The following is a 27,199-nucleotide window of genomic DNA, read 5'->3' on the forward strand; positions in this document are numbered from 1 at the left end:
TAAAGATGCAAATTGCGAAACTAACCCGAAATGGTCTAGAAATAAATCAGACTTGTATCGATTTTAAAGACTGTTTCTTTTCCAAAATTGAATTGACCTCGATATATGTGACCCTTATACTAATGTTTGTCATTGGTAAACGTCAATATTTTAAGAGTTATAGCGAAAAAAGGAAAGGTATGTGTACCCAGAAGAGTGGAACTATTATCTCCTTTTAAAAACAATTTATAGAACTTACCAGGATTTTTTTTGTGTACGGTAGAGTAAAAATAGCTATCCTTACTCGTTCGAAAAATTTAATTTTCGCAATTTCCTCTTTGTTTTAAAACTTTTTTGCTTTTCTATTTCCTAATACTTCCAGACGAAAAAAAAATTTTGTTCTTACAAAGGTTACAAGATCTGAATAATACAGGAAACCTTTATGTTTTTGCCGCTAAACATTTGCTTATTTCTTTGAAATACTTTATGATTGTATGTGCTTATATATGACAAAAAAATTAAAAAATTAAACACATCTGCACGAGACAATTTTCCTCCGTATATAAAATAAATATCGCGTCACACGACCCCACCTCTCTGTTTCGCCCCGTTTCATAAGAAACAATGTTCAGATAATCAGCTGTTTCTAGTTTTTTCCTTTGAATAATATGATTTGAGTGAAATTAGTCTTTTCGGGTTTGATTCGTTTTGAAAAATTGCAGTTTATGGCGGTTTGAGTATTATTCTAAATTATGCAAATAGGGCATTGCTGACATTTCTATACAAAATACTTAAACGACGTTAAGCGTGTTAAATAAATTGATGTGACTTTATGGCATGGACATACCGTCACAAGTATATTCTAGATATTTTCTAAAGAGTATGAAGCAAACACAAAAGATTTTTTTTGCTATGATGCTGTCGATATTTGTTTCTTATCGATAAAGATCTGTTGACTTTTGGAAAAGTAGGTAGAGCCTTCTGGGACTGATTAGAATCCTTTAAGACACAGAATGGTTTTTTTTGCGGCTCAGACGGTGTCTGTGGGACTCCGTTTGGGAACATTTTGAATGCACTTAGTAGGTGAAAATCTTTAGGGAGATGACCTAGAGTAGTAAAGTAAATCAGCTTGAGGAGGCTGAATGCTCCGACTTCCGGCTTAAAACTTCTTCCTTTTTTAACCAAGCTAAACAATTTTAGTGTCATCAGCTTATTTTTTCTTAGAAGCTTTCACATAAGACATATTTTATAAGATTTTTCTTATACGGCAGGCAATTTCCTAGCAGATTTTCTAGTTTTTAGAAAAATTGAATTGTTTTTTATGAGGAAATTTCTAAGACGAACATTCTTCCACTTGTGGAAAAAAAAGTTTTTGAGTGCAGTAAGTTAAGGGTGTCAGAACACCGCGGTGTCATCGAAATATAAAAAATTGCTGGGTAGTAGTTGCCTACTTCTGAATAGCTGAAACAAGAGACAGCTAAGCGAGCAGTGGGCTCTCCTCAGGTTTCGAAGGGCTTCTGGAAAATTTTAGCTTTAAACAATCGCCGGAACTATAAGGGTTTTTTAGTTAATCTATCCCTGCCAGGTCGGGATATCGACGTCCGCTTCATCATTTCAACAGTGCTGAAGAGGATAAAGTATCATGAGTACCGCAAAGGATGCCAAGTCCTACTTTATTTGGCCTGAATAAAACTGCAATAAATGAGAGAGGAAGCAGGGAAGGACTTGCTGTCGACAAAGGAAGATTCACTGCGTTGGTCCGGTGGAATTGGCTCACAGGTGCTGAACTGAGTATGACTTCGTCCATTTCTCTATCAACGTAAATATAACCTAATGGAACTTGCTAAAAAATGCAATTATGAACCTAGAAGGCAATTTAGAAAAAATAACAGGTATACGGCCCTTCTGATGAAGGGCTGTACGAATAAAACCACGAAGCTCTCGCTGACCCAGATATCAATATGTATTTACTATATGAAGTGGAAGCTTTACTTGACTCCAGACTGCCAGAATAAGTCTTCGAACATATTAACCGCACATTATACGGATGCGCTTCCTATGGAGCACCTTTCAACAAAGCTTCGGTAATTCAAATGGGAAATGTTGAAGCTGTTATACAGAGGGGCACCAAATTCTACGACCAACTGATACTTTAAATTATACTGTTCGGTTGATGTCCTGCCCGGGTATTAATTACTTGATTTTGGGAACAATTGCTGCCTGTTTTGTAGGGCTATCATCTACGGAGCATTTGGAAACATCCTAAAGTTCCGACAGTATATAAATGTCTTTAGTTTGAAACCTAGTGTATGCTAGAGATGGGCATTCGCACAAGTAGTGCGTTACTGTTTCTTTACTATTCTCCTCGCTGGAGCTCCTAAAAATGCTTCCGAAAGGGATCCCCATTCTCTCGGCAAGAAGTCCTATTTAGCAGGTGTCCTGATTCCTTATTATGCTAAGTCGGCCAAGTTTGCTTGGTCATCTTGCAGGTGTTCGAGGAATACCAACTGGAGACCGCTATTTCTGGTAAGCTGTTATACGAGGATTGTTATTTATATTTTGAGCCTAATTGTTTGCCGGCGCCATCTGACGTTTTCAATTGAATGTTTGACGTTTTAAGCATAACCTTCTTCAGAAAATTTTGATATTTGAGCACAACTTGTGTTGTTGACAGTAACTTTAAAATTGTATCTCAGCGAAAAGATGGAATTAACTCGTGAAAATTTTCGTGCGATGATTTTTTACGAATTTCGGCGTGGATTATGAAGACGGGAGTGCTTTAAACAACTTACTTCCACTTGGGTGATGATGGGGCTTCATACCACTGTGAAACGCTGATATAACGAATTCCATCGTTGCCGTCGTTCGCTCAGGGACGAAAGGCGTGAAGGTCGTCCAAAATCAGTTGTTGTGCAACAAAACATTGACGCTGTGAGCGAACTTATATTACAAGATCGTCATACGACTTATCGTGAGATTGAGGCATTAGCATGACGAGCTTCAATAAGATATTGCATGAACATTTAGCTGTGAAAAAAATTTGTTCGCGTTGAATCCCGCATAATTTGACAAAAGCTCAATCCTCAATACCTCAAACGGAGTGGAGAAAGTGCTACGAAAATTGGTTTGAAAGCATGCATGAGTGCATTGATTATCATGAAGAATACTTCGAAAAACAATAAAGCCATTTTCGATAATAAATTACTGTCTTTTCATTATTAGGCTCAAAATATAAATAGCAACCCTCGTATGTTACTTTTGATTGTTGCGAGTGATTGATGCATCTCGACAGCCTTCGCAGCATCCACCAATTCCTCTGCCTTTGCAAGTTTGTTAGCCTTCTCATTGCCCTTACTGTTCCTGTGATGTTTGCGAAGTTGGCAGCGGCATGGCCTCATATTGAATTTCGTAGATAACAAATTTATTTGTTGTAATAACTTCATACGTATCTACTTACATTTGTGAATCCACCAGGCGGATGAGCAACTATTGTTTCATTGAAAATGCAATGGCTTTTCATATTCTGTCTACCCACTCAACATTTTTGCAAATACATCGCAATAATAACAAACGCAATGTAAACAAAACAGAGAGTGGAAAAAACAAACAAAAGCTTAAAAGAGAGTCAAAGCTATTGTGGAGAAATATCAAAAATAGCTGAAACATAATCAACAGCATAACAATTTTCATGCTATTTGCCAAAACGTGCCAAAGCTTATTTATAAAGAAATATGAGCTTTGCAGAAACAGGAAAAGCGGCGTTGTGGTTTTGTGGGCAATTCGCCCTTTGTGTTGATTTTTGAGAATTTGTGGGTAACTTTTGGAAAACTCTATGTTGTGTGGAGTTTTTGGGAAGTTTTACAATAATAGTTATCTATGAACAATAGCCGCTCCATTAAGGCCTTAAAATACGATTATTCATTTAATTACTTCATGTTGTCTGTTTCTTTAAGTTAAATTTCTCAAAAATAAAACTTTATTGTTGTTGGCTATTTTGGCTGTTAACAACTACTGCAGTAGTTTGCAGCAATTTTGAGGCTTGCATTTGTGGGTGTTTTTATGCGCTGAAGTCAACTTGCTGGCTATATTTTTGCAAAGATATTTTGAATAATTATGTCGCGGTAGGTTATGTGGTAATTTTCCTTGTAGGGGAATCTCACTTGGACAGCATGAAGGTCCATATGTGATAACATATAAAATAACAGCCCAGGTGGCCAGTGAAATCCCAAAATCCCTACAGGTTAGGTTGCGCTGGCCGGTCAATAAAGAGCGCATATATACAGAATGTGTCCATAGTATATCCCTTTCGCCATCTCCATCCGGTTCAATTGTACCGATGCGAGCTAAGAGATTCGCATGACAGCTGCCCGGGATATCGCTATGGCCTGGGACTCAGATAGTCTAACCATGAAATAATTCGAAGCAATCTCGAGCGAGGTCAGGCACTCCCCTTTAGTTGAACACAATGACCTGATAGCCACCTGGCTATCCGATTAGATGTTGAATTTCCGAACCATAATAGCACAGGAGAGCATTTCATCCACCGCATGCTTAATCGCGGTAACTTCTGTTTGGAAGAAGCTGCAGTGATCAACCAACTTAAGCTTGCGGCTTACATTAATTTCTTGATAAAAAAAACCCACCACAAACCTTTCCGTCGAACTTCGACACATGAACCGACCGTGAAAAAGATAACGGGTCCTCTGCCACAGATGAGTCCCCTTCTCCATCATTTTCTCGGGGGCATAACTGGGGTGAAGGTTGCACAGCGAGCCGTGATCGGTTCACAATAGTGATAAAGTCGAAATTGGTAAGAAGGCTAAAATGCCCGAATTCAAAATATCCATAATCAATTTCACGAAACCTGTATGTTCAGCATGACTTACAATTACAAGGTAAGTGTTTTTCTAAGAGCACCACTGATACCAACCAGCGCCGTCCGTTATACTGCCACTAATATTTTTGTGGTGCTTGCCGTCTCCAGCGCGTTCCACCAGACCGCTTCCCGCAGAATAGGTTTGACTACCATCTCATAGAAGGTTCAATGGGTCATATTAACTTGTTGTCGAGATGGTCGGGCTTGTACCTTAATGGTGCTTGTTACCAGAATGTACCGGATATATGTCCGGCCATGGGCCATCAAAATCGATAACACTCCCCAAAACCTTCACAAAGTGTTTTTCTTGCTACAGCAACAATAACAACAACATCACGGGTCGTATAATGCGACACTTTCTCTGTTTCTGTTAAAAGTTCATATAAATAAAATAGTATCCAAATAAAAAGAAATTGACAACAGATGGAAGGCAGCACAAAGCAACAGTTCGCCTGTTCTCGTCACTTCCTCTTTATCAAGTAACGAGTTCCAGAAACAAAACTATTAGTGTGATTTTTGCAGTTTATATTGGTAACTTTTTACAGTTTTGGGGAATTTGAATGTGGCTTTGGGTTATTTAAGCAATCTTAAACGGCAACACAAGTTTTTCTTATATGTGTACACTTTGCAGCGAAAAGCTTACACAAGTGCATACGTGTGTGCTTGTACAATTGTGTTGTTGGTGTAGCTTTTTATAAAAAGCTCCTACAGAATTCGCAGCGATTGCAAAGTGCTGCAGCTTTGTAAAAGCTATGAATAGATTAATGCTTTTTTGCTAGTAGTAAATACTTATAAGCTTGAAATAGTTTATCACTATTGTTAATGCAATTTTTTAATAAAGAAATAACAAAGAAGAATTTGCTAGAAATAGACTAGAATTAGAATGCATAATAGACGTCAGGAATGCCTACCCAGCACAATATTTTATAATCACAATTAATTTACCTAACTCAAGTAAATATCTTTGAAAGCAGATGACACGTGCCTGAGAAAACGACTATTGGATGAAAAATTATTGTGTAAATTTTAACATTTCATATCTACATTTTTGGAAAATCTTTTCACGTTGCAGCTTCTATTGTAAAACACTTGCTGAATGCCATTTATCGTAGTAAATTGAATATTACTGTCACACATTCATGCGTTTACAATGTCAATAAAATGAAAAGGTCTTGTAATTCACAGCTTCTGACAAAGTAGGTAATTGAGATGAACACCGGGGCAACTTGATTAATGATGTATTATTTCCCAATATTTTTTTTTTCAAACGGCAATATGATGGTGATATCCACGTTATTCTTTTCTCAGTAAAAGATTAATGAATCATGCATTTTATTCGATTCGTTAAATTAAGAAGTTTTTCTCTACATAGCAGGGGAGTTGACGAAACCGATAGCTCAAGCACTGACGGCAAAAAACACCATTCAATAGCTGTCAGACGTACGCACGAAAACGACAAAAACAACAGACCTATAACCCTTACATCCTTTATGCTTAAGGCACTTGAGGGGCTGTTGGACAACTACATGGTGACTCCATAATAACAGGGCCAACAATTTCTAAGTCGCAGCACGCTTTCAGTTGATTCATGAGCTCTTTGCTTCTGTAGAGTGATCCGTCCACTGAAAACAGTACACACTTTTTGCCTTTTTAGATGTGGAGGGAGTTTCAACAACATTGAAACCATCGCTTTTGTCAAATACCAACAAAAGGCCGGAGTTGATAACCGCAATTGCTGATGGATGCAATCGATGCTGGAAAACAGAATTATTCAAACAGACATGAGATCTGTGACAACGACCAAAGAAACGTGAGGAGTGGAACACTCCAAGGTGGGGTTCTTTCCCACTACTTTGTGCTGATGCACTTAACGAGATACTAATTGAACTCTATAGGAATGGAATACTCGTAAAAGTAGTGGCATATGCAGTTGACGTAATAATCGAAGTTTCGGGGTATTTTCCCTCAACGTTAAGCGCAATTATATAGGTTACGCTAAGCAGATTAGATAATTGGGCTGCAGGGAATTGCCTCAATATCAACCCTAGTAGGACAGTACTATACTCTTTAGTAAAAGGTCCAATATACCAAAGTACCTTTCCGTCGAAATAATAAACAGGAAAGATATATTCGGACGCATACATATATCACTCATATTCAACATCGACAATAACTTCAAGGTGCGGTTTCCCTCAAGAACGAAGCGATGGTGAGCTACGAATATATGTTCTCTTAGGCCGTCAAAAAATGCAAGGTGGCAATGAAAAAACGAATGAGGCAGTCTTGGTGCACCGAATGAGACAGTCTTGGTAACCGCAATTGGCAATTGGTACTCAACGGGTACCTGTAAAATCACCGAGAAAACTACAAGTCACCAAGCCCTACTACCACCAGAGAGGAGCAGAGCCTCTACTGAATATGCCAAGGAAAGAGATATTCAGAATCGCATCCAATATTACAGGACAAAATAATCACGCTCTATAACTCTTTGCTTAGAATCATGGACGGTGTCGAAAGTCCATGTCCTGATGGTCCTTCAAATATTCCAGACAAAATTTCTATGTAAGATATGTGATATGTGATATCGGTTTTTTATAGGCTTGTTATGGAGGTATCAACGTTTTAATATTTGACATCAGTTTATCAATAAAAACCGATATCAGCTTGCTATATCTTAAGATACTACCGACATGGTTCCTGATAAATCTCATAACTAGATTTGCGAGAACCCCGCATATCTCCGAACGGTTCTTAAATTTGTTTGTACGAAATAATTCAAAGTCGATTCAAATATGATATGATCTCTTAAGGGTGAATGTTCATTCTGAACAGTAATGAGAGGCAAAGTGGGAGACATTATGACAGTATGACCTAGAAGGTACAATGTGGTCACATTAACACGCTCCCTAGACGACCGGGCTAGTGCCTTAACAGTGCTTATTACCAGAACGTACCACTTCTATATCCGGTAAACGACCACCTACATCGGCATTACTCCCGAAAACCTTCGGACAGTTTTTTTTATCGCTACAAAAACAATATAAACGCGTTCAAAAGTTCAGTAAAGGGCGGCAATCGCCATTTCGTAGGACAACACAATATAAAAAGTATCAATTGAAAGCACTGAGAGGGGAGAGAATCAGCACTAAGAAAGTTCGACACTAGTTCGGAACTAGTACGATTCGCTTCAGGTTAATTAAAGCCAAAAGTCGTTGCTTGGTAGCTATCTAAATCCTTTAATAAATATATAACTACTTGGTAAGGTAATGAGCAACTTTCCTTCAAAAGCTTTGTCATCAATTTAGCTCAGTATTTGGTCGCCCTTTCTTATTTTTCTTTTCCGCCTTTCTTAATCTTTTAGACATATTCGTACATTCATCAAGCAGATGTCGGGTTTTTGATTTCCTTTTTCTTGTGTATCCTTTAAGCAAATATTCAAGGTCCTTCTTCACTTCAATTGGCAGTAGATGTTGGCACATTTTGACTAACTTTCAAAGTTTTGATGATACCATCTGTTGCAGTTTTGTCAATTATGAAAACCTTATATTCCTGTGGTTGATTTTGTGATGAATCGCATCATATATCGAGGTCATATGCTGCTTGTAAAATTCTTGTATACTATCGATTTTCGCTTGTATTTCTGGAATGGCAATACGAGTGATGTACTTCAAAGCACATTTGTAAAATGAGTGATGTATGATATTTTAAGAGATGTAGGAAAAATTTAGACTACTTGTTTAGAGTTTCCTTAAAAAAAAGTATCGGGAAAGTTGGAAAACTCCCACTCCTACTCACACTCCTTCTCCCACTCATCTTCGGTCTTGGTATCAGTCATCAAGCAACCGTTACTTTCCGCTTCGTGATAGAAATGTTTGTGTTCTCTACCAGCTCTTCTGCATCATCTCCCGAAAAAAATGTGCGTCGAAAAGCGTCACTACTGCATGACCATTCCTTGTTCTCTTTCTTTCACTGGAGCACTTGATGTATACACAAACATTCTTCCGCGAGACTCTCCGCGCCTTGTGGATTTTGCGCTTGTAAATCCTGAGCAGATCTCTGTACTAGTTCCTGTACGCTTCAGTTCCCGCGACGTTAGCCAGCTTTAACATTAAGTTTACCTGTCCTCTAAGGAGACTAAGTTTCTTCCTTCACCATGACAGCGTTTCTCTTCCTCTGAATCTTCTTAAGGTACAAGCTCTCTTGTACGCAGTCATAAGCGTTTTTGAAAGGAAGTTATTGGATTACTGCAACTATAGTGTCAAATTCTTTGGGTTTTCCCAGGTTTGTTTTCAAATATTTCCCGAATTTGCTCAAAATCGTTGACTTCGGATTTCTAAAGGTTCCCTCCTCAGCAGATCCTTGTACTCACGCATGCAGGCTTCGGCTACCGCAAACCTTTCCAGCTTAATTATTTATTTCACCTGTCCTCTAAGGAGATCAAGCTTCATCCTTCACCATGATGGCTTTGCTTTCCCTCTGAATCATCTTAAGGTACAAGTATACGTAGTCATAAACGTTTTTGAAAGAAAGTTATTGGATTACTCCAGCTATTCTATAGCGGCAGCTTCTTTTCGTTCTACCAGTTTTGTTTTTAAATATTTCTGGAATTTGCTAAAGTCAGTTGAGTTAGGGTTTCTAAAGGAAAAAAGAAATATTGCTGGATGTTGGACAAACATATATAGGGACATTACCCCTATTGTCTAGGAGTATTTAACAAAATACAGACTCCCTCTATCTTTTGTGTCGCTTCCACTCCACGCATATGGTTGGCACTTGCATCCGCTTCTGTGACCTATCACCCTTTGCGCCCATCCTTGCTTGCACTAGCGTTTTGCTTTACCCGGTGGTGACTCCGAAGTCGATAGTGCCTTATAACGCAGATACTTGTCTTCGTAGACCTAACTCCACGGTGTCAAACACGGATCTACTGCAATGGCCCAAACTATCGGCTCTATGTTGTCTTCTCCCAACAGTTCTTTGCCGAATCGTTTGGTACCAATTTGCTTGTAATCGGGCGATTTAATTACAAGTCTTTACCTTGGTAAGGTCGGAGTGTATCAAGCTCCAGCCATTTTATGGTTAATGGCAACCGGTTATTAGCTACTCCACCCCGGATCTTAGTACGTTCTTCTCTGTGCACAAGTAATTACCTTGTAACATGTTCTTTGTGTGTAGATCAGATACATGCTACAGGCCCACAATTTAAATGCATGTATTAGGGGCATTGTGAGCAACCCTTTCTGAGCACCAGGAATTTGCAACACAATTTAGGGATGTAATACAAGATTTATATGGCATATGATCCAAAACGCACGTTCACTGTGAACTAACTACAACGACGTCATCCATAAGATCTAAAATGACTTTTTCCATGAAAAACCTCTTAGGCGTAATCTATAAAGCGAAATATCCGTTCGTTGTGAGTATATCTGGCTGAAATATCTTGCACCACCAGACAGTCATACTCACAAGTACTTAACACACCCACTCGCAAGATACACCAATTTCATTAATCATTGTTACTAAGCCATTTACACTTAGGATACATCTCATTAGCCACAGTTACTAGTGCGATTGCTCAGCATACGTCAGTTCTCCTTGAATAACTACAGATGCCATCTATAAGCCAGAATGTCTTTTCCCAAATGAATGACTACTATAATTCATCAAACATAGGTACTTACAAACTGCATTGAAGACGCATCTCATTAATCACAAGTAATACGAGCGTATGCCTGATCAGATGCTTAGGTCCAACGAAGTTTACAAAAATTTCAAAAAGAAGCGTGGGAAATACCCACCCTTACAATTATCCATAATCTTCCACGACGAGGGACCCTGTTGGAACTGAACTACCGGCCCGAAGCAGTTTAGTTATATGCAACATTCGACTTTATTCTGAACATTATTTGCTACATTTATACAACTCTAATAAACTCGTGTTTAGGCCAAATGCCTAACTTTTACCTGATTGACGGCGCCCCTCCCTAACGTTTTAATAATATTTCCAGCCACCCACACTCACGCCGCATTTGTGTGCATGCATGCACATGCATGCGTTTCATACACATGCACGTGTGTGTGCAGGTTGTCAGCACTCATGCACTTATATGTGGGGGTTGTTGTGTGTGTGGCTTTTTTCCCCTCCTTAATACCAGAAGACTTTTTCGCGGCTTAGCGGTTGCCATCAACGGGATAACCGCCTCTTTCTCGATTGACCGCCAAGCAGTTCACATTGCCCAGGATCACCATCGTCATGTTATACGCAATGGTAATATTGTATCCTCTTTATATTTCCTTACACTCTAATTAAATATTATTTTATAACGAGGGAATCCTCTTTGTGTTCTTATTTATTTCTTTGAGTGACCCATCCATTCCGAGATCGACCCGTGTGCGCCTACCCACTGCCGGTTTCAGACGCACCCAGGCCGAACATTGGTCCTTACTCCCCGAAAAAGGAACTAAAAGCACCTACAAATTACGGTCCACATATCAACCTGCACAGCACATTTGCATACTAAACAATTTGACAAAGGTTTGCCACGAGAATTTATTTGCCACAGCATATCCCAGCAGAACATAACAAAGAAGTTTGGAAGTTACATATTATACAACACGATATTAGCAGCCGAAAATTGACAAGGAAAAAGTTGGAGTTTATTGTACATAGGTGACCAGAGCCACAGCATATTCGCCAACCACAGCACAGCACAATCAACTTTTCCGGCACAAAAACCAATAAGAAGTAAGTGTTATATTTCTTGCCACTTTTTTTTTTTTTGCAAAATAAAGAAAAAAAACCCGTGTAGTGCGCGAAAAATTAAAATCAAAAAGAAGTGAAAAAGTGAAGTTATTTAGTGAGCACCATCTTTTCTTTCCAATTTCAAAAAATTAAATCACTTGGTTTATTAATTTTATTTCGATCCTTGTGATTATCTGGTCTATCCCCCCACCAGTGGTAAGGTTTTCCAGACACAACACGAGGAAGAGGGTAACCTAACCTCATTTTCCGCACCATACTAAATAGTTTTGTGTTGTTGTTTTTTTGCACATCACAAACACGAAATTAAGTTCAATTTAATTAATTAATCCGGTGCTCACTTCACTTTTTAAACACTTTTTACACTTTTTTTTGCGCTTGTTTTGCAATATCGCACGCATTTTTTTTCACTTTTTCAAAAATACACCCATTATCTGTGGAGGTGGCGGAGTGGTTCCTCTTTTTTGTTGTTGCCGCTGAGACAAAAAGTCCATAAAATAAACCCTTTTCGTTGCCGCTACCAAGACAAAAAGTCTGCAATAAACAAAATAAATAATAAACTCGAAGTTCAATAGTTTTGATTTAGGGCTGGGCAGGCATTTTAACTCAGAAGAGTTCTATTTTTCTAATCGGAAATTTTCTCGTTAATAAACGTAAATAAAACAATGGAAACCTACATCCGTTTAGCAGAATCAATCGCAGAGTTTGATAAAGATTACAGCCTTATTCCGGAGAGAGACCATAGCAAACACACCCTTGCAATACAGCAGGAATAGTTGCGGCTCTTGTGGAAGAAGGTAAAGTCTGCGTTTGATTCACTATTGGGATCTGATGAGGTGTCAGCGGATGACGTTATGGCGATCAGAAAGAAGCAAAAGGCAGCATACGCAATCTATGTGCGATGTTCAGCGTCTATATCTGCTGAGGCAGAAAAATACAAGAAGGATGAAAAGAACGTCAACCCTGAGCAAGAACCTCATGCGCGTAAAATTCGCCTCCCTGCTTGCGACACGGAAGCTTTTAAAGGGGATTATCTGTCTTGGCCAACTTTTCGCGACCTGTTCACGGCAAATATACATAAACAATTCTAGTTTGAAAGGGGTGGAAAAGTTATTCCATCTCAACAACAAAACGCAGGGCGAAGCGAAAGGTATCATTAAAAAATGCCCTCTCACAAGTGAAGGTTTCGAGATGGCCTGGAAAAACTTGTGTGAAAGATACGAAAACAAACGTATCTTAGTTAACACACAACTACAAATTTTATTTAACTTAAAAAAGGTAGAAAGTGAGTGTGGCAGTTCAATAAAAAAGCTGCAAAATGATATAAATAATTGTATTTCGTCCCTCAAATGCCACAAAATTGACACTTCCAATTGGGATGAAATCCTGACTTATCTCTGCTCAACCAAGCTACCAGAGAACACGTTGGCTCTATGGGAGCAAAATATAGATCATAAAATGGACATATCCAAGTGGGAGGATATGGATAAGTTCCTGTCTAATCGGTTTCAGACACTTGAAACAGTGTCTGGTTTTACCGGGCATGCCACTTCGAAAGTGCAAACACCAAACGCGTCGCGAAAATCAACAGAACCCCCTACGAAAAGACTTGGTGCCTTTCAAACAAAGGTATCCATACCGATGTCAAAGGCAATGTGTAAAATGTGCAAGTCTGCAGAGCACAGATTACGAAACTGTTCACGCTTTTGCGAGTTAACACCTTCAGAAAGGATTAAATTTATAAAATCTACAAGTGGTTGTCTGAATTGTCTATCCCCAGGACACACAGTGACCAGATGCACCAGTTCCTACAACTGCAATACGTGCCACTCTCGTCACCATACGCTCCTGCATGCGGATACCCTACAGAAAAATACCACCTACAACCCGCCCCAAAACTCCTACGATAATAGGCCCTCTACTTCTAGACAGGCATTAGCGAGACAGGAATCAGAAAAACCAGGTTCAAACGGGAACAAAAAATGTAAATTTTATATCATCAGAATATCCGCCATATTTTTTCTTCCTATTATGCATCCTTTTTAATCAACTGTGCACAACTATGGGATGTAACCAACCATTTCCTTGACGTTCCGCAGAAGCGTCTTTGAATCACCTGTGCACAGATAAGCACGTACTCGGGCAGCTTACTCCATACCCAACAAACATTTAGGTTAGAAAACGATTAGAAAACGAATCGAATTCTAGTGTATTTCTCTAAGGTAGAAGGTTAGAGGACGATTTGCAAAACTGTCGCGAATTATAGCATTCTCGACAAAAAGGGGGACTTCGTTCTCGATATCGAGAAAAGGGTTAGAATTCTAATCGAATTCTAACGTCAATTCCTAATGGGTTTCTAATGAGAATTTTGAAGTGAAGCGCAATTAGTTTCAGTTATTTAAAATCAGCGAAATTTTCATTGTTTTATTTTATCAAAAACTTAATTTGCTTACAAGCTTGTGTGTTAAGAATGAACATATTTCAAAGGCTTTTTCTATATATTATAATAAATTAAAACCATACTTAAAACTTAAATACATTCGTTGCACAGATACAAAACAGTGATTGAAGGTACATTTGCACATTTCATAATTAAAAATAAATTAAAAATAATTAAAAATCCTACTTAAAACTGAAACTTTAATGGTTTCAGACATTAATGGTCCTATTCCTGTGTGTTTGCTTTTTTATTTTCTTTATAACACTTTTTCTTGGTGAAGCGTCCCTTGGCGTATTGAAAGAATGATATCGAAGTTCCCTCGACATCTGAATTTGTCGAGTGCGGAAACTTGGACGAAAATGTACCTAAATACAAAAACAAATAGGTAATTAGTGCTAAAGGTATTTCACAATTGGTAGTATTATACTTTTTAAGGCGGACGTCACACTGAGTGCTCTTACAGCCTTTTTTTCGTTTGTCCCTTTCCAACATAGCTGCTGAGCAACACCGTCTGTCAATATTTTCCGCCATGCATTTCTAACGAACTTTTCGGCAGTGTGACCATTACGGTGGATAATTCGTCTTTCTGAAAATATACATTCTTGGAAATCTTATAATGTAGATAAAAACATAGTTAGATAATATGGAAATATTACGCTTATTTTTACAAAGCACTATTGAAAATAAATTATTCATATATGTACGCCATTAAGTATTAATATATTACCAGGTTTTCATATTTGCTGCCATGGTCCTGCACTTCCTTTTCAAAGTTTTGAAACTTTTCCAAATCATCGAAAGGAGTTTTCAACAAAACAACAACAACAACGCTTTTGGCTATGGTTTGTTCTCTGCTGCGTCTCTTGTAAAATGCGCGTCATAGTCTTCTTGACAGATTTTTCATTATGATGCATTTCTGTAAAATAAAGACATATTAGTTACTGATATATTAAACAAAATGTAGGTCCTGTTTTACCTTTGTGTATTTTTTGCTCCGATGCTTGTATATGGTCCAATATTTTTTTTCCGAACTCTTCAAGATCTGGTTAAAGATAAAAATATCAAAATGGTTTATTACTTCGAATACTTTATTGATTTAAAAATGTTTACCATTTTTTTTTATGGGGCTGTTAGCTGTGGCGCTTTCAAAAAATCTGTTGAAATTCATTCTGTCTTCATCTGTCTGTTTGAAAAATATACGTTCTGTTGAATCAGTAAGTTTTAATTTAAAGAATTTGAAGCTAAACGTTTATACATATGTGTAAATTAATGAAGGAAAGGTGGAAAAAAATGGAGGTCGCTGTCATAAAAATTAAACTTTATTACTTTTCCTGAAACTTCGTTTAAGTTATGTTGAAATATAGCGTTTGAAAACTGCAAATTACTGGTTGTTTTTATATTTAGACTTCCAGATCGTATTGGTGCCTCAAAAAAATCGTCTAAATTTAATACTTCTTTCCCTAAAAGGATGGCGTTTTGGTTAATAGCCTCTATTTTATAAAACTTCTCAGAAACAATGTAAAAATTGTCAGGTTCCTTACGCGAAAAGTAAAATGATGAAGATTTTACATATGAGAGTAAGCCATTTATAAAACTCCCCTTTTTCAGCTCTATTACTGGGCTTGTTTTATTTTTGAACACATGATTTCTTCCACTATACGATTATATACCTGTGTAGCGACATTGTTATGCTTCCGAATTTTTCGTTTGAATTTTGATAAATAATTTTCGAACTTAAAGGCACTAAAAGTTTCCAGAGGTCCAAAATGCAAAGTATCACTTGCCAAATGGGTTAAGCAATGGAAATTGAAGGTTGGAAAATCCCTATCATAATACTCGGGTAGAAGTTCTATAAATTTATCCAACATATGGCTAGCACATTCATTGTATTTAATACAGTGATCTTTATTTAATAGTATTCTAATGCTTAGAGCAAAAAGGAGAAAATGGCTATATCTAACTGGGTCCAAAATATCTTTCAATAAAAAAAATCCTGTGTAAAGTAAGAATGTCCTCAATTCAGTGGCTTTGAATCATTCAAGTTCTTTCAGGGATCGTGGACGCATAGAAAATTCGTTTGGCACTTGGCTATATAAGCACTGCAGTCTTGAGTTTATTAACTTTATTTGTTGATTTGATAGTGAATAGCGTCTATTACGTTTCCTTAACCAAGCCATCAATAAAGTTTTCGTAACTCCAAGACAGACTATGTGCATATAGTCCAAACCAAAGTTTTTCAATCACGGTTGGCTCTGAAATAACATGATGCCCTTTATCTAAACGCGCTCGGAAGTCTGAATCAGTTCGAAGGGAACAGTTTTCTTTAATAAACACCATTTTATGATTTTTTGACTCCCCTTTTTTGAGTACATTTAGGGCAACAGGAATACCCCGAATGACTTTTAATACCAAGAATATATGCTCTTGCGGGTGCGTCACATCTAAAGGCTCGGAAAGTCACAGTGTAAAGCTTTTCGTTAAAGAGTAATCCATTTTCCATTAAACAATGTAATTCATCAATAAAATTACTTGGAAAGTTGTTCGCACTCGCTGATTTGCTGTCACCGCAATAAATTCCAATAACCCTAACATCATCTGACCCATTTATATTAACTAAAATTGGCCATATTTGTAAACTAGAACTCTTGACGAAAGGAAGTCCGTCAATGTTAATTTTTAAATCCAAGCGAATATCACGAAAGTCATTCTTGTGCAAGAAATCCATTAACGATTTTTTAACTCCATAGTGAATATATTCACCCGAACCCATTTGTACTCTTTTTGATTCTTTTGGCGTATTCTTGAGGGTCCTAGAGCATAAAGGAAGTTCTGAAATGCGTTTCCCCAAAATTTTCAATAAAACGTCAGTCGCAGCACTCGATATATTGAAGTCGATGGCCCAGTCGGACAAGTCTTGTCTCAAGTCTGTATCTTCCTCCTCTGATTCATTGTCATCTGTATCACTATCGCATGTTTCACTACTATGTATTGTGTTTAAGTTTTCACTTCCAGTTATTCCCTCAGGATTGGGCTCAGCGTTGGTTTGAGGTGCCGATGAGGAAGCGTTTTCTTCATGCCATAGCACTTCAATAATTTGCTCGCTTTCCCTTTTTAATTTTTTTTATTCATTTTCACTTACTATTTTTGTTATAAATAAAATAAACTTATTTCACAGCTAATAAAATATCTCAGCACAACTTTTCACTATTTTTATTTTGTTGGTATAACACTAAGGATGAGTGATCATGTCGTGCAAATAATCGATAACTCTGACAATAATCATAACATCGCATTTCTAGTGTTATTCGGATCGTTTCACAGTCGAATTCTAACCTAGTTTTCGATTCGAAATGCATTAGAGAACTACATTAGAATTCTAATGTAAAATAACAATATTTCTCTAACGTAAAAACTGTGTTTGCCCACCTCGCACCAAAGAAGACCATATTACTCCGAAGAGAATACTTTACTGTAAACTCCAACGAAGAAGCGACTGCCTAACTTCGTTAAGCATGTTTTATTGTCAACTTCCACGGAGCCAATCCTACGCATTCTGGGTCACCCTCCCAGTATTACGATATGAAACCACAACCACCGCGATGCTCCTACAAGGGGGCCATCCCAGAACAGGAAGGTGAGACCTGAATAATTCAGATCACCCGGTTTTTTTCCTGCTACCGCGGTGGCAGTTGTTATAAGGACCATGCTTGGGGTCCCACAGGGTGATACCAGCGTCCACCCTGCTCCCTTTCGAGTAAAGCCACTCAAGATTGTTTAGCCTTATCGTCATCAATAAGATGACGTACATTTGTTACGGTTTTAGGGTGCACTCATAGGGTTGGAGTGTGAAGATCCGATGATCAACTACAAACCAATTAAACCATCAGTACAATCCCTTTTCGTCACTAATACGATGACGGCAATTTGTTACAGAGGTGCACTGTCGGCTTGGAGTATGAAAATCCGAAGATCAACATAAACCAATTTAATTAGAAAACCAACAATGCACCCCTTTGTGGATTATAGTCGCCTCTTACGTCTGGCATGCCTGCCGTGTGCATATTCTACTACGCCTAACCCACAGGGGTGGTGACTCTGAAGTATAGGCTATAGAGGGATGCCACGATGAATGCCCGCTTATTCTTCTTCTCAACGGCTACCACACTCAGTCGTGTTATTAGACAGCAGCCGGTTTTTTTCCATGACTGTAGCTCGCACCCAACATATTGCACGAGGTACTGATGAATTTTAGCATAGCATATGAGAAAGACGATCTTACTTATTTAAGCAGTTAATTTATAAGCAATTCATTATTAAATTTTTAAACTCAACTCTCTGTGCGAAATTAATACTAGTAGTATAAGTTCTTTGTAGCTACTTAACAACAGGAAAGAATTACATTTCCTGCTTAATGCGCATTTGTTGACTATGCCACTAAATTACCACAGTTGAAAACCTCTGCTGCGAAAATGCAAAAGGTCGCGACCACTGCCTAACAACACTAACAAATTGACCTGGTCTTCAAACAAAGGAATTCGCCTCTGTACTTAACTATTGGTTTACAAATTATTATGTCGGCTTAAGTTTTTTTAAAGCTACAGGCAACATAATTAATTTTAATGTACCTATATATTACTATATTCATACATACATACATACATACATACAAAAGCATATTAATAATCGCCTTTTGCGCACATTTTCCCGGCCAACCGAGAAAAATACTTAAATGAATATACAAAATGAAAAGCTTTACACATTCATATGCATATGTGTGTATGTATGTAGCTATGATGAAAAGTCCTTATGACTGCTTACATTTGTTATTGTGTGAGTGTATACGAGTATAAATAACCAGAGATAACACATAACTGCTTGATCATAAAAAGGGTCCTCTGAGTGCAATGTGCTTTAAGCTGTATATGCACATGGCTCGAGATAGTTGAATATTCATATGACATTTGGAATCTTGAGATCGGCGAGCTCAAGAAACTTAAAATGTGACCAAGAGGTAAATGATAATTAAACACTTTTGACAAAAAGTGTCTCTAGGTCTCGCACGGATTTAGATATTTAAGAAAATCATACGGATCAGGTTGAATTTAACGATCAGTTTTTAGACTTTACATTGAGCTGCAAACATAAGATCTTATACGATTATAGCGAACATCCAGCCGTGGCTCACACAAAATGGATTGCAGCTTGCGGAGCAACAACCGGAAGCAGTACTCATATCATATAGGAAGAAGGTGGGTAGGTCATATATTCATCTATAAAAAATCGGCAGCCATGACATCGAAGCGCTGACAGCAGTAAAGTAGCTAGGAATTATGATAGACTAGCCGGACCCGTGCGCATCTTGCGCAACAAATATAAAAATCTCATATCAAATATCAACAGAAATCAGCTGTTCCATAAATCAATCATCTATCAATAAAAACTTACAAGCGCTTGCATTGCCATCTGGCGAATTTTAGCAACTGCCGGTAATGCAGTGTTAGTTCTAATCAAATATTCAAAATAGTGCCATAGTACAAATAGATTTCTTTATGTGCTCACAATCGTTTATTTTTAACAAATTATTTTAATAAAACATAGCTAAACAAAAGCACTACAACCAATAATGCCCAAAGCTCGCTAATAGCACGAATCTCCCTCTTTACAACCAAAATTTTATTTATAAATTTTGATTCCAAATAAGAGCGAAAAGGGACTCGCACTTAAAAACAACAATTAGAAATAATATATAAGATAGAAAGCTAGCATACAAAACCCAACTAGAGTACGCTGACTAAAAAGCTGTAAACGCCGTTGCATCATTATTCGGGATAATCATAAATGCAAGAAGACCAAAGGAACGGTGGCGTAAATTTCTTTCTGGTTTTGTAAAGAGCCAAATGCTTTACGGGGCTTCTGTATGGTACGGTGCCGCGTACTATCAATCATATTTCCCCGTGATAAATCAAACTATCGCCTGTGCGCGTTTTGTATCTGCAGCGCCTTTAAAACGGTATCAGATGTTGCAACACTGATCATAGCAGGAATGTATTTTATCGAGATATTAGCAAAAGAAGCTGCATTGATTATTTAGTACCAAAATTAGCGTGCCTGATCACGGGAGATCTGCGCGCATAACAGACAATACAGACTGAATTCATACCTGACCTAATTTCAAACCTGCCATGCATGGTGTAAGGAATACTTTTGCCGGTTCATACACAACATATGCGATTACTGTGGAGGCGAAGCAGCAGCAGATGTATATAATGTTTTTTTTTAGTAGGTATCCTAGGTTCTATAATTTTAGGCGAAATAACGCAATTGGCAATTGGCGGCAACCGTGGTGTGATGGTAGCGTGCTCCGCCTATCACACCGTATGCCCTGGGTTCAACTCCCGGGCAAAGCAACATCAAAATTTTAGAAATAAGATTTTTCAATTAGAAGAAAATTTTTCAAAGCGGGGTCGCCCCTCGGCAGTGTCTGGCAAGCGCTCCGATTGTATTTCTGCCATGAAAAGCTCTCAGTGAAAACTCATCTGCCTTGCAGATGCCGTTCGGAGTCGGCATAAAACATGTAGGTCCCGTTCGGCCAATTTGTAGGGAAAAATCAAGAGGAGCACGACGCAAATTGGAAGAGAAGCTCGGCCTTAGATCTCTTCGGAGGTTATCGCGCCTTACATTTATTTTTTTTTTTTTTTAACGCAATATTATTGGAGAGGACTACACTCCCGAATCGTTCGTGGGCTCATGCTACAAAGCAACACAAAATGGTGCTCAGCATGGGATGCAGTAGCGAAAGCAATGAAGTTGCTACGAAGCCAGGAAAGGCTCCGACTTCTCAGCGGGCGAGCTGGACTAAGCTTTGCGGGTGCAAAACTAATTGCAATGGTTGGGGCGATTGAACTAAGCACGAATTGGAGATAATACCTCTTCAACCGTGCGACAAGCGACAGCATATTTTAGCGCTTGTGAGCAAAATACAAACATAGTAAAAAAAAAAACAAAAAAAAAAAGAACAAGGTTTCATCAGCGTTCTACAGAAATATTAGAGCAATAATCACGCTCCAACCGCAGCGAATATAAGAAGTGGCAATTGCGGTGAGTATAAACAAGAAGGCGGTCTCAACAAACGTAGAACCTAGCGCTCAACACTCCTCCCGACAGAATACTTCCCGATAGTACCGTAGGGAAATATTACTTGGAAGATATGAGTTTGTGCGCTGGTTAAATTTCCACACTGAATTTGAGGCTTTTCGAATATAAATTCCGTTTTCATCCTTACTGGAGTTTCCCGAGCTTTTACTTTCCGTCTTTCGACGGCTTTTTGTTAAAAAATAATGGATCAAATTTTTTTGGTAAATTATTTCTGGTAGATGACAGTTCAAACTCTTCACACTCACGCCTTTCTGCTTCTGTTTTTTTATTTTTAAAAACACTCGTTGCTGCGCCAGTCGACTCGCCGTAGCATCTACACATTCTACATGTTGCGTTTCGGACTACCTCGTGATTATAATGATATGACTTTGAAACTAATTCGTAATAGTTTCACGGTTACTTTAGGACCAAACTTTTATAATTTGTCAAAATTAAGGACAAAACCATGATTTTTCCCGTCCAGATCATACATTTAGTAGCATATAGCAGTACAGTAACAATTAAAGACCCATTTGGAGGTTATTTCAGAAATAGATCGAAACGCTTTTCGATATCATTTTCAGGTCTACTTCGGAAACACTTCGGGTTCGATCTTGCGGCGACCCCTGAGTCGTTTCGCATTTCCGTAATATTTTGGTATTGATTTGGGACTGTTTTAGGATACTTCTGAGGGTGTTTTTTGCCTTATGATAAAGAATATAATCAAAACATGGGCCCCAAAATGAAGTGGCACCAAAGTGACCACGAAAACAATTCCGAAATGAACCCAACTAGCACGTTATTTACCTAACAACAGTCGAAGGAAAGGATTACCTATGGCATGGCCCAAAAATGTACAATATGTAGTACTCTCAAACAAAGCGTCGTCCTAGAGGACCACAAATAGTTCCGACTTCGTTTGAACCATGTTTTATGTTCCAGCGATAATAATACTATGGCGAATATTAACAGTTTCGATCGCCACTATGCCCTTAGTAATAAATGCTGAACAACAACAACAGCAAGGCAAGCAGATGAAATAATTAAAAGGCAAACGTACATGTACACAGCAATAAAGAGCACATATTTCTCATATACTCGTATATACAGATTTATACGTAGAAGGTAACAGTGAATATGAGGTATGAGAGAAGTAGATAAACAACTAATCGAGAAGGCTGTTAGTTCCTGGTAGAAAAAGATGAACTAGGAAACTGAGAGTATTAAACCAGCACAAGCTAATGTAGAGAGAATCAGTTTGATTTTGACACGCTATAAGTGAAGTATGCAAATACATTAAATTGTGAAGATCTACTACCATAGTAGTGCTGTTAATGAGGAGCATTTTATGTTCTGAACATTTGCTTTTATACATTCGAAAGTTCAGTGATTCGAACAATAATCGAAGGCGCAGAACTATCGTGGATTTTTAAAAATTCGTAACACTATTTTAACTGTTAAATTTATATATATTTTACACCATCTCATTAAACAAATTGCTTTTGTTGGAAATATTATTTATGGGACCGATTATTTGCGATCTCTGCAAATATCACATTACAACTCACACAAGTGCTATGCGTAATGAAATTACTATTGTTAATTACTCCGCCGGCGAAAAGGCACAACTTAAACTTTATACATACATTCATACATACATACGTTCGTGCATGAGCACTTAGTAAATTTTCATATGCAATATTTTTTCCAAAGGACAGACGCAGATAAACGAGCAACATACATCAAGGCGCTTATGTAGGTTTTTAATTACAACTAAAGTTTTTACAGTTTGCACTTTTTCGGCATATGTAAGTGTACATATATACCTACATACAAAAATACACACATATGCGTAAATAAAACATATATATCTTTTTCGTGCATATTCTTATGGGATATATGTTTGTAAATTTTAAGCTGACGGAAATTCCGAAAATAAGTGCGCATTATTTTTAATCCAAAACAATTTTTTAACCTGTCAGTATGTATTTTGTGAAAAAAGCAGCAGAGAAAGATAAAAATAGCAAACAAATTCTTTAAAAATGAACTTAATTTTTTTCGCCATTTGTAGTATGGACTTTTATTTTTCGACGAAAATATTATTAGTCCCTGTTCAACAGTATCACACAAACCTTTATAAGAAATGCTAATTTAAGATGTTGAAGGATAAACGCAACCCAGCATACGTTGGAACTGGTCTGAAAAGCGTTAAGTTATGCGGTTCTCGAGCAACCTTTGCTATCCGAATCACAATCATCAGATTGACCGACTTATGTATTAAATAGCTTGTCGATAGATCATAACATACCTTCTATCAATGCAAATGTTTTCCGTCTAATTTTGTTGAAGCTTAAGTGAGTCACATCTGCAATAATCATGGCGCTTAAATACACTCTCCTTCTGAAACTTACTTTTCTGTTATTTAATAAAAAATGCATTTTCCAGTTTAAAATTTTATTAAATAATGTGTATATATTGTCATCCAATATCTGAGCTATAACTAATTATATTTGGCCTTATTCTGATTGTCGAAATAAGCATTGGTCAAAAGAAGACGCAAGTTTTATTTGGTGGCAATTAATGTTTCATACAATACTGCCATCCTAAAAAGGAATGTATGTGCGTATCTACATTCTAATGAGAAGGCAGACGAGCTTGCAAGGGCAGGGGCACTTCTACCACCGAAATATACATGGCAGGTTCACGGAGTTAGCAATCTCCAAATGGTACACCTCCTGCACCTGCAAGATAACCAAGTAAAACGGGCCGAGACCTACTAAATAAGTCAAGAAAAGAAATATGTATGTTCACTGCCATAATCACGGGCCACAGGCCTTCATGCTGAGAGAATGGGAATCCCTTTTAACTGCATATACAGGAGCTCCAGCGATGAGAGCAGCAAAGGTACAGTCGCGCACTAACTGTGTGAATCCCCAGCTCTAACATATACTAAGTTTTTAACAATGTACAGTTATATACTGCCAAAAATATATCAGCAGATTTATTGTCCGCTCCAAATGGTTCGAACGGAGTACCGACTAGCCATACGAAATCAGCCGCAAAGGGTTCCAGGACAAAATTTGCATCAAAATGGCGCGCCGTGCGCTATTTGGGCTCCAATTATTGGAATCCGGGCGGCACAGCAACAAACCAACCTACCATCTATATTCTAACTGAAATTATAATATATAGAACTTAACTTTTTTGTAAATTTCTAGCACTTGCTTTTTTTTTTTTTTTTGTTGAAAATAAATATTTGGAACAAATTGAGATGTGATCTTATATTTATGCAAAAAAAGTTCATATCTGAATTCCTTTTACCCAAATTTGAAGACTTTGAAAACTACTTAGACTTATCTTCGAAAAAGGTTGGCTGCGTATGAATTTATATTTCAAAAACTAATCATAGATTAAAAAAAATTTTATCGTATATCCTCAGTTTCATTTCTTTTTTATTTTCGGTACTTTAAGAATAAAAAGTTCTAAGAATTTCTTATAGAAACCGTGAAAACCAATATCCAAAACTTTTCGAAACAAATTGAGAGAATATTATCAAAAGTTCGAGCTTTTTATTAGGAGTGCTCAAAATTTTTTGAGTATGCATTTTGGTCTAACAAAGTAAAAGTTATAAACTCATTCTGTTTATTGACTTTCCAACATGGTAGATAATTGATGGTATTGGACCAATTTCCCGTCATCCCTTGTCAAATACATCGCAAGTTAAAGGTCTCTCGAAATTCGCATCGATTTTTGAAAGTTTTATTCCATATTCAAAAAAAAAAGATGATAGTGTACTACAAATAAAAGTTCGAACTTTTCGTAAAATTTCCACGATTTTTTCGAAACCATTTTAGAATAGTTTGTTTCGGTTACAAAATTGATCGAAGTATTTTCGTGAAATATCGGAAATAAAAAAAGAGTAGAACGTTATTGAACAAATTTGTTGAACACTTTCACTGCCATTTTTCTATTCGTTGCTGTAATTAAAAAAATAATTATTTCTTTATCAGGTTAGAGTGGCCACCGGTGCGAGCACCAGTGCACTTAGGCCCAAAAGGTCCCATTGTGATATTAAAAGAGCAAAATTTATTTGTTCATTTAATATGCATATGTATATTGATAACATACTACCTTTTATAAAAATTAAAGAAAAGCTAAATTATGAAAATGATCATAGGACATCAATATGATATTTCAGAGTTATAAATCAAAACTTTGAAAAAATACGAATTTTTAACAATTCAAATTTACGTATTTTTGCGATATTCAACTACTAGCGCATTCTAATGTGTAAATTTATCTAATGTTGTTGTTGTTGTTGTAGCGATAAGGTTGCTCCCCGAAGGCTTTGGGGAGTGTTATCGATGTGATGGTCCTTTGCCGGATACAAATCCGGTACGCTCCGGTACCATAGCACCATTAAGGTGCTAGCCCGACCATCTCGGGAACGATCTATGTGCCCACATTAAACCTAATGTTGTTTATTTCTATCTAATATTATATTATTATAATTTTTCCCTTTACCAAAATATACCACTTTTCATCTACTCATCATCTCTATCTGATTCTAATCGCACTACGTTTGATGCGTCAAAGGCGCCACGATCACCTCTGTCAACCACCACAAATCGCTCAAACGTAAAGGAGCACAGGCTTTACAAAAAAAAAAAAAACATTTATAACCCCCAGCACTCAGCTCCCAACTTGCGACAACTATCACAAACTAAGATCTAACATGCACTCAATAGAGTAACTTTTTATCTTCATACATTTCATCCCATACACGTAACTTTTCTGCTTCAGGCAATTCCATCACCACCAACTCATCGGAAATATTCAAACATTTGAATACGTCGGTATTGCGTGAAATTGGCAGCCATTGTTGTTGTGGTAACATTTCATGTTCCTTCAAAATTGTATCCACCTCCACGCTATCATCACAACCACTATTCACATCAGTAGCATCAAGTTTTTGGCTTTTTTCTGAACTAAGCTCTTCACGTTCCACCCCGCATTCTTTTTGTTCAACCAACAGCAGTGCATCTTTATTATTGCCATTTTGGCTGTTAACAGTTAGCGTTTGTTGTTGTAGAGGTTGCTGAGTTAGCCGTTGTTGTTGTTGCTTGTAGCTATGGTCATGTTCCTCATTCATAGGAATATTGGGATTACCACATTCGGCAAAACGTACCACCATTGTGGTTAGTCGGCGTATGGTACGAAATTCGGCACTGCGCTTTTTCAATTTCTTAGCTCCCCCATTATAGAATAAGTAGGATAGATCGTCCGCATGGCAAGTGCCACGTATTTTGCGACCACAAGTGATGATGCGCATCAAATTGAAGTGTTTCGAATCGAAATCAAAGCGATAGAGATATGTTGGTGCATTTGCATGTTGTTGACGAGAGTACAAAGTTCGTTGAATGCCATGCCAAAAGTATTTGTAGGAAAATACCTGCAATGAAGTGGGAAAATAAATGGGGAATTCATATCACAACAATCAAAAACGATAGTAATAGCGCACAACAATTTTGCAACAAAGTAATCATGGTATTTTCTTGAAAAGTGACATCGCACACATACATTTTCTAAACACATGTATAGTCGATCTTGAAGTTTTAAAGTTTTGGTTCCTAAGGAGTATTGAACTCTATAAAATAAGCAACATTACATACAAACATTTGGAAAATCCAATATTTCTTCTTCCATCACTTTTTCACATTTTTCCCGAAGGCAGGAATATGTTGCTACGTGTTGATGCAACATGTTGCTAAATACTTAAGCATTCTCATTTCTGTGGTAAAAAAAATTATGGAAGTACTAACGGTAAAGATTTAAAGTGTTTGGTATGAAGTGTTAAGTTTTGTACAGGAAGCAATACTTTTTGGAACACCGAAGCGGTTACTCTTCCAGATTTATTGCAACTTTACCGGGTGGCAAGGGTATAAGCCCAATGTTCATTCGATGAGTGTTATCTATGTTTAAGATAATGAAAGTTACTCTGGAGCTG

General features: G+C 37.4%; 1 protein-coding gene and 1 long non-coding RNA gene across 4 annotated transcripts in view; both read right to left on the reverse strand.

Annotated features, from left to right (window-relative positions):
- Positions 1-14,099: 14,099 nt before the first annotated feature.
- Positions 14,100-15,365, reverse strand: LOC137238912 (uncharacterized). Of its 2 annotated transcripts, XR_010949242.1 has the most exons (5): positions 15,169-15,365; positions 15,035-15,100; positions 14,786-14,974; positions 14,486-14,644; positions 14,100-14,423 (listed from the first exon to the last, which is right to left on the reverse strand). It is a non-coding gene; the product is annotated as an uncharacterized lncRNA (long non-coding RNA). The 2 variants fall into 2 exon arrangements; XR_010949241.1 differs by having other exon boundaries at positions 14,486-14,974.
- Positions 15,366-23,629: 8,264 nt separating this feature from the next.
- Positions 23,630-27,199, reverse strand: part of LOC137250040 (esterase B1-like) — a 57,693-nt gene continuing 54,123 nt past the window's right edge. For both annotated transcript variants that reach the window (XM_067782262.1, XM_067782252.1), the window contains exon 5: positions 23,630-26,644. In XM_067782262.1, coding sequence (XP_067638363.1) covers positions 25,934-26,644 — 711 coding nt within the window. In that variant the 3' untranslated portion in view covers positions 23,630-25,933. The remainder of the gene's footprint in view (positions 26,645-27,199) is intronic.

This window comes from Eurosta solidaginis, chromosome 1 (assembly GCF_040869045.1).
Source record: "Eurosta solidaginis isolate ZX-2024a chromosome 1, ASM4086904v1, whole genome shotgun sequence".
NCBI classification, from domain to species: domain Eukaryota; kingdom Metazoa; phylum Arthropoda; class Insecta; order Diptera; family Tephritidae; genus Eurosta; species Eurosta solidaginis.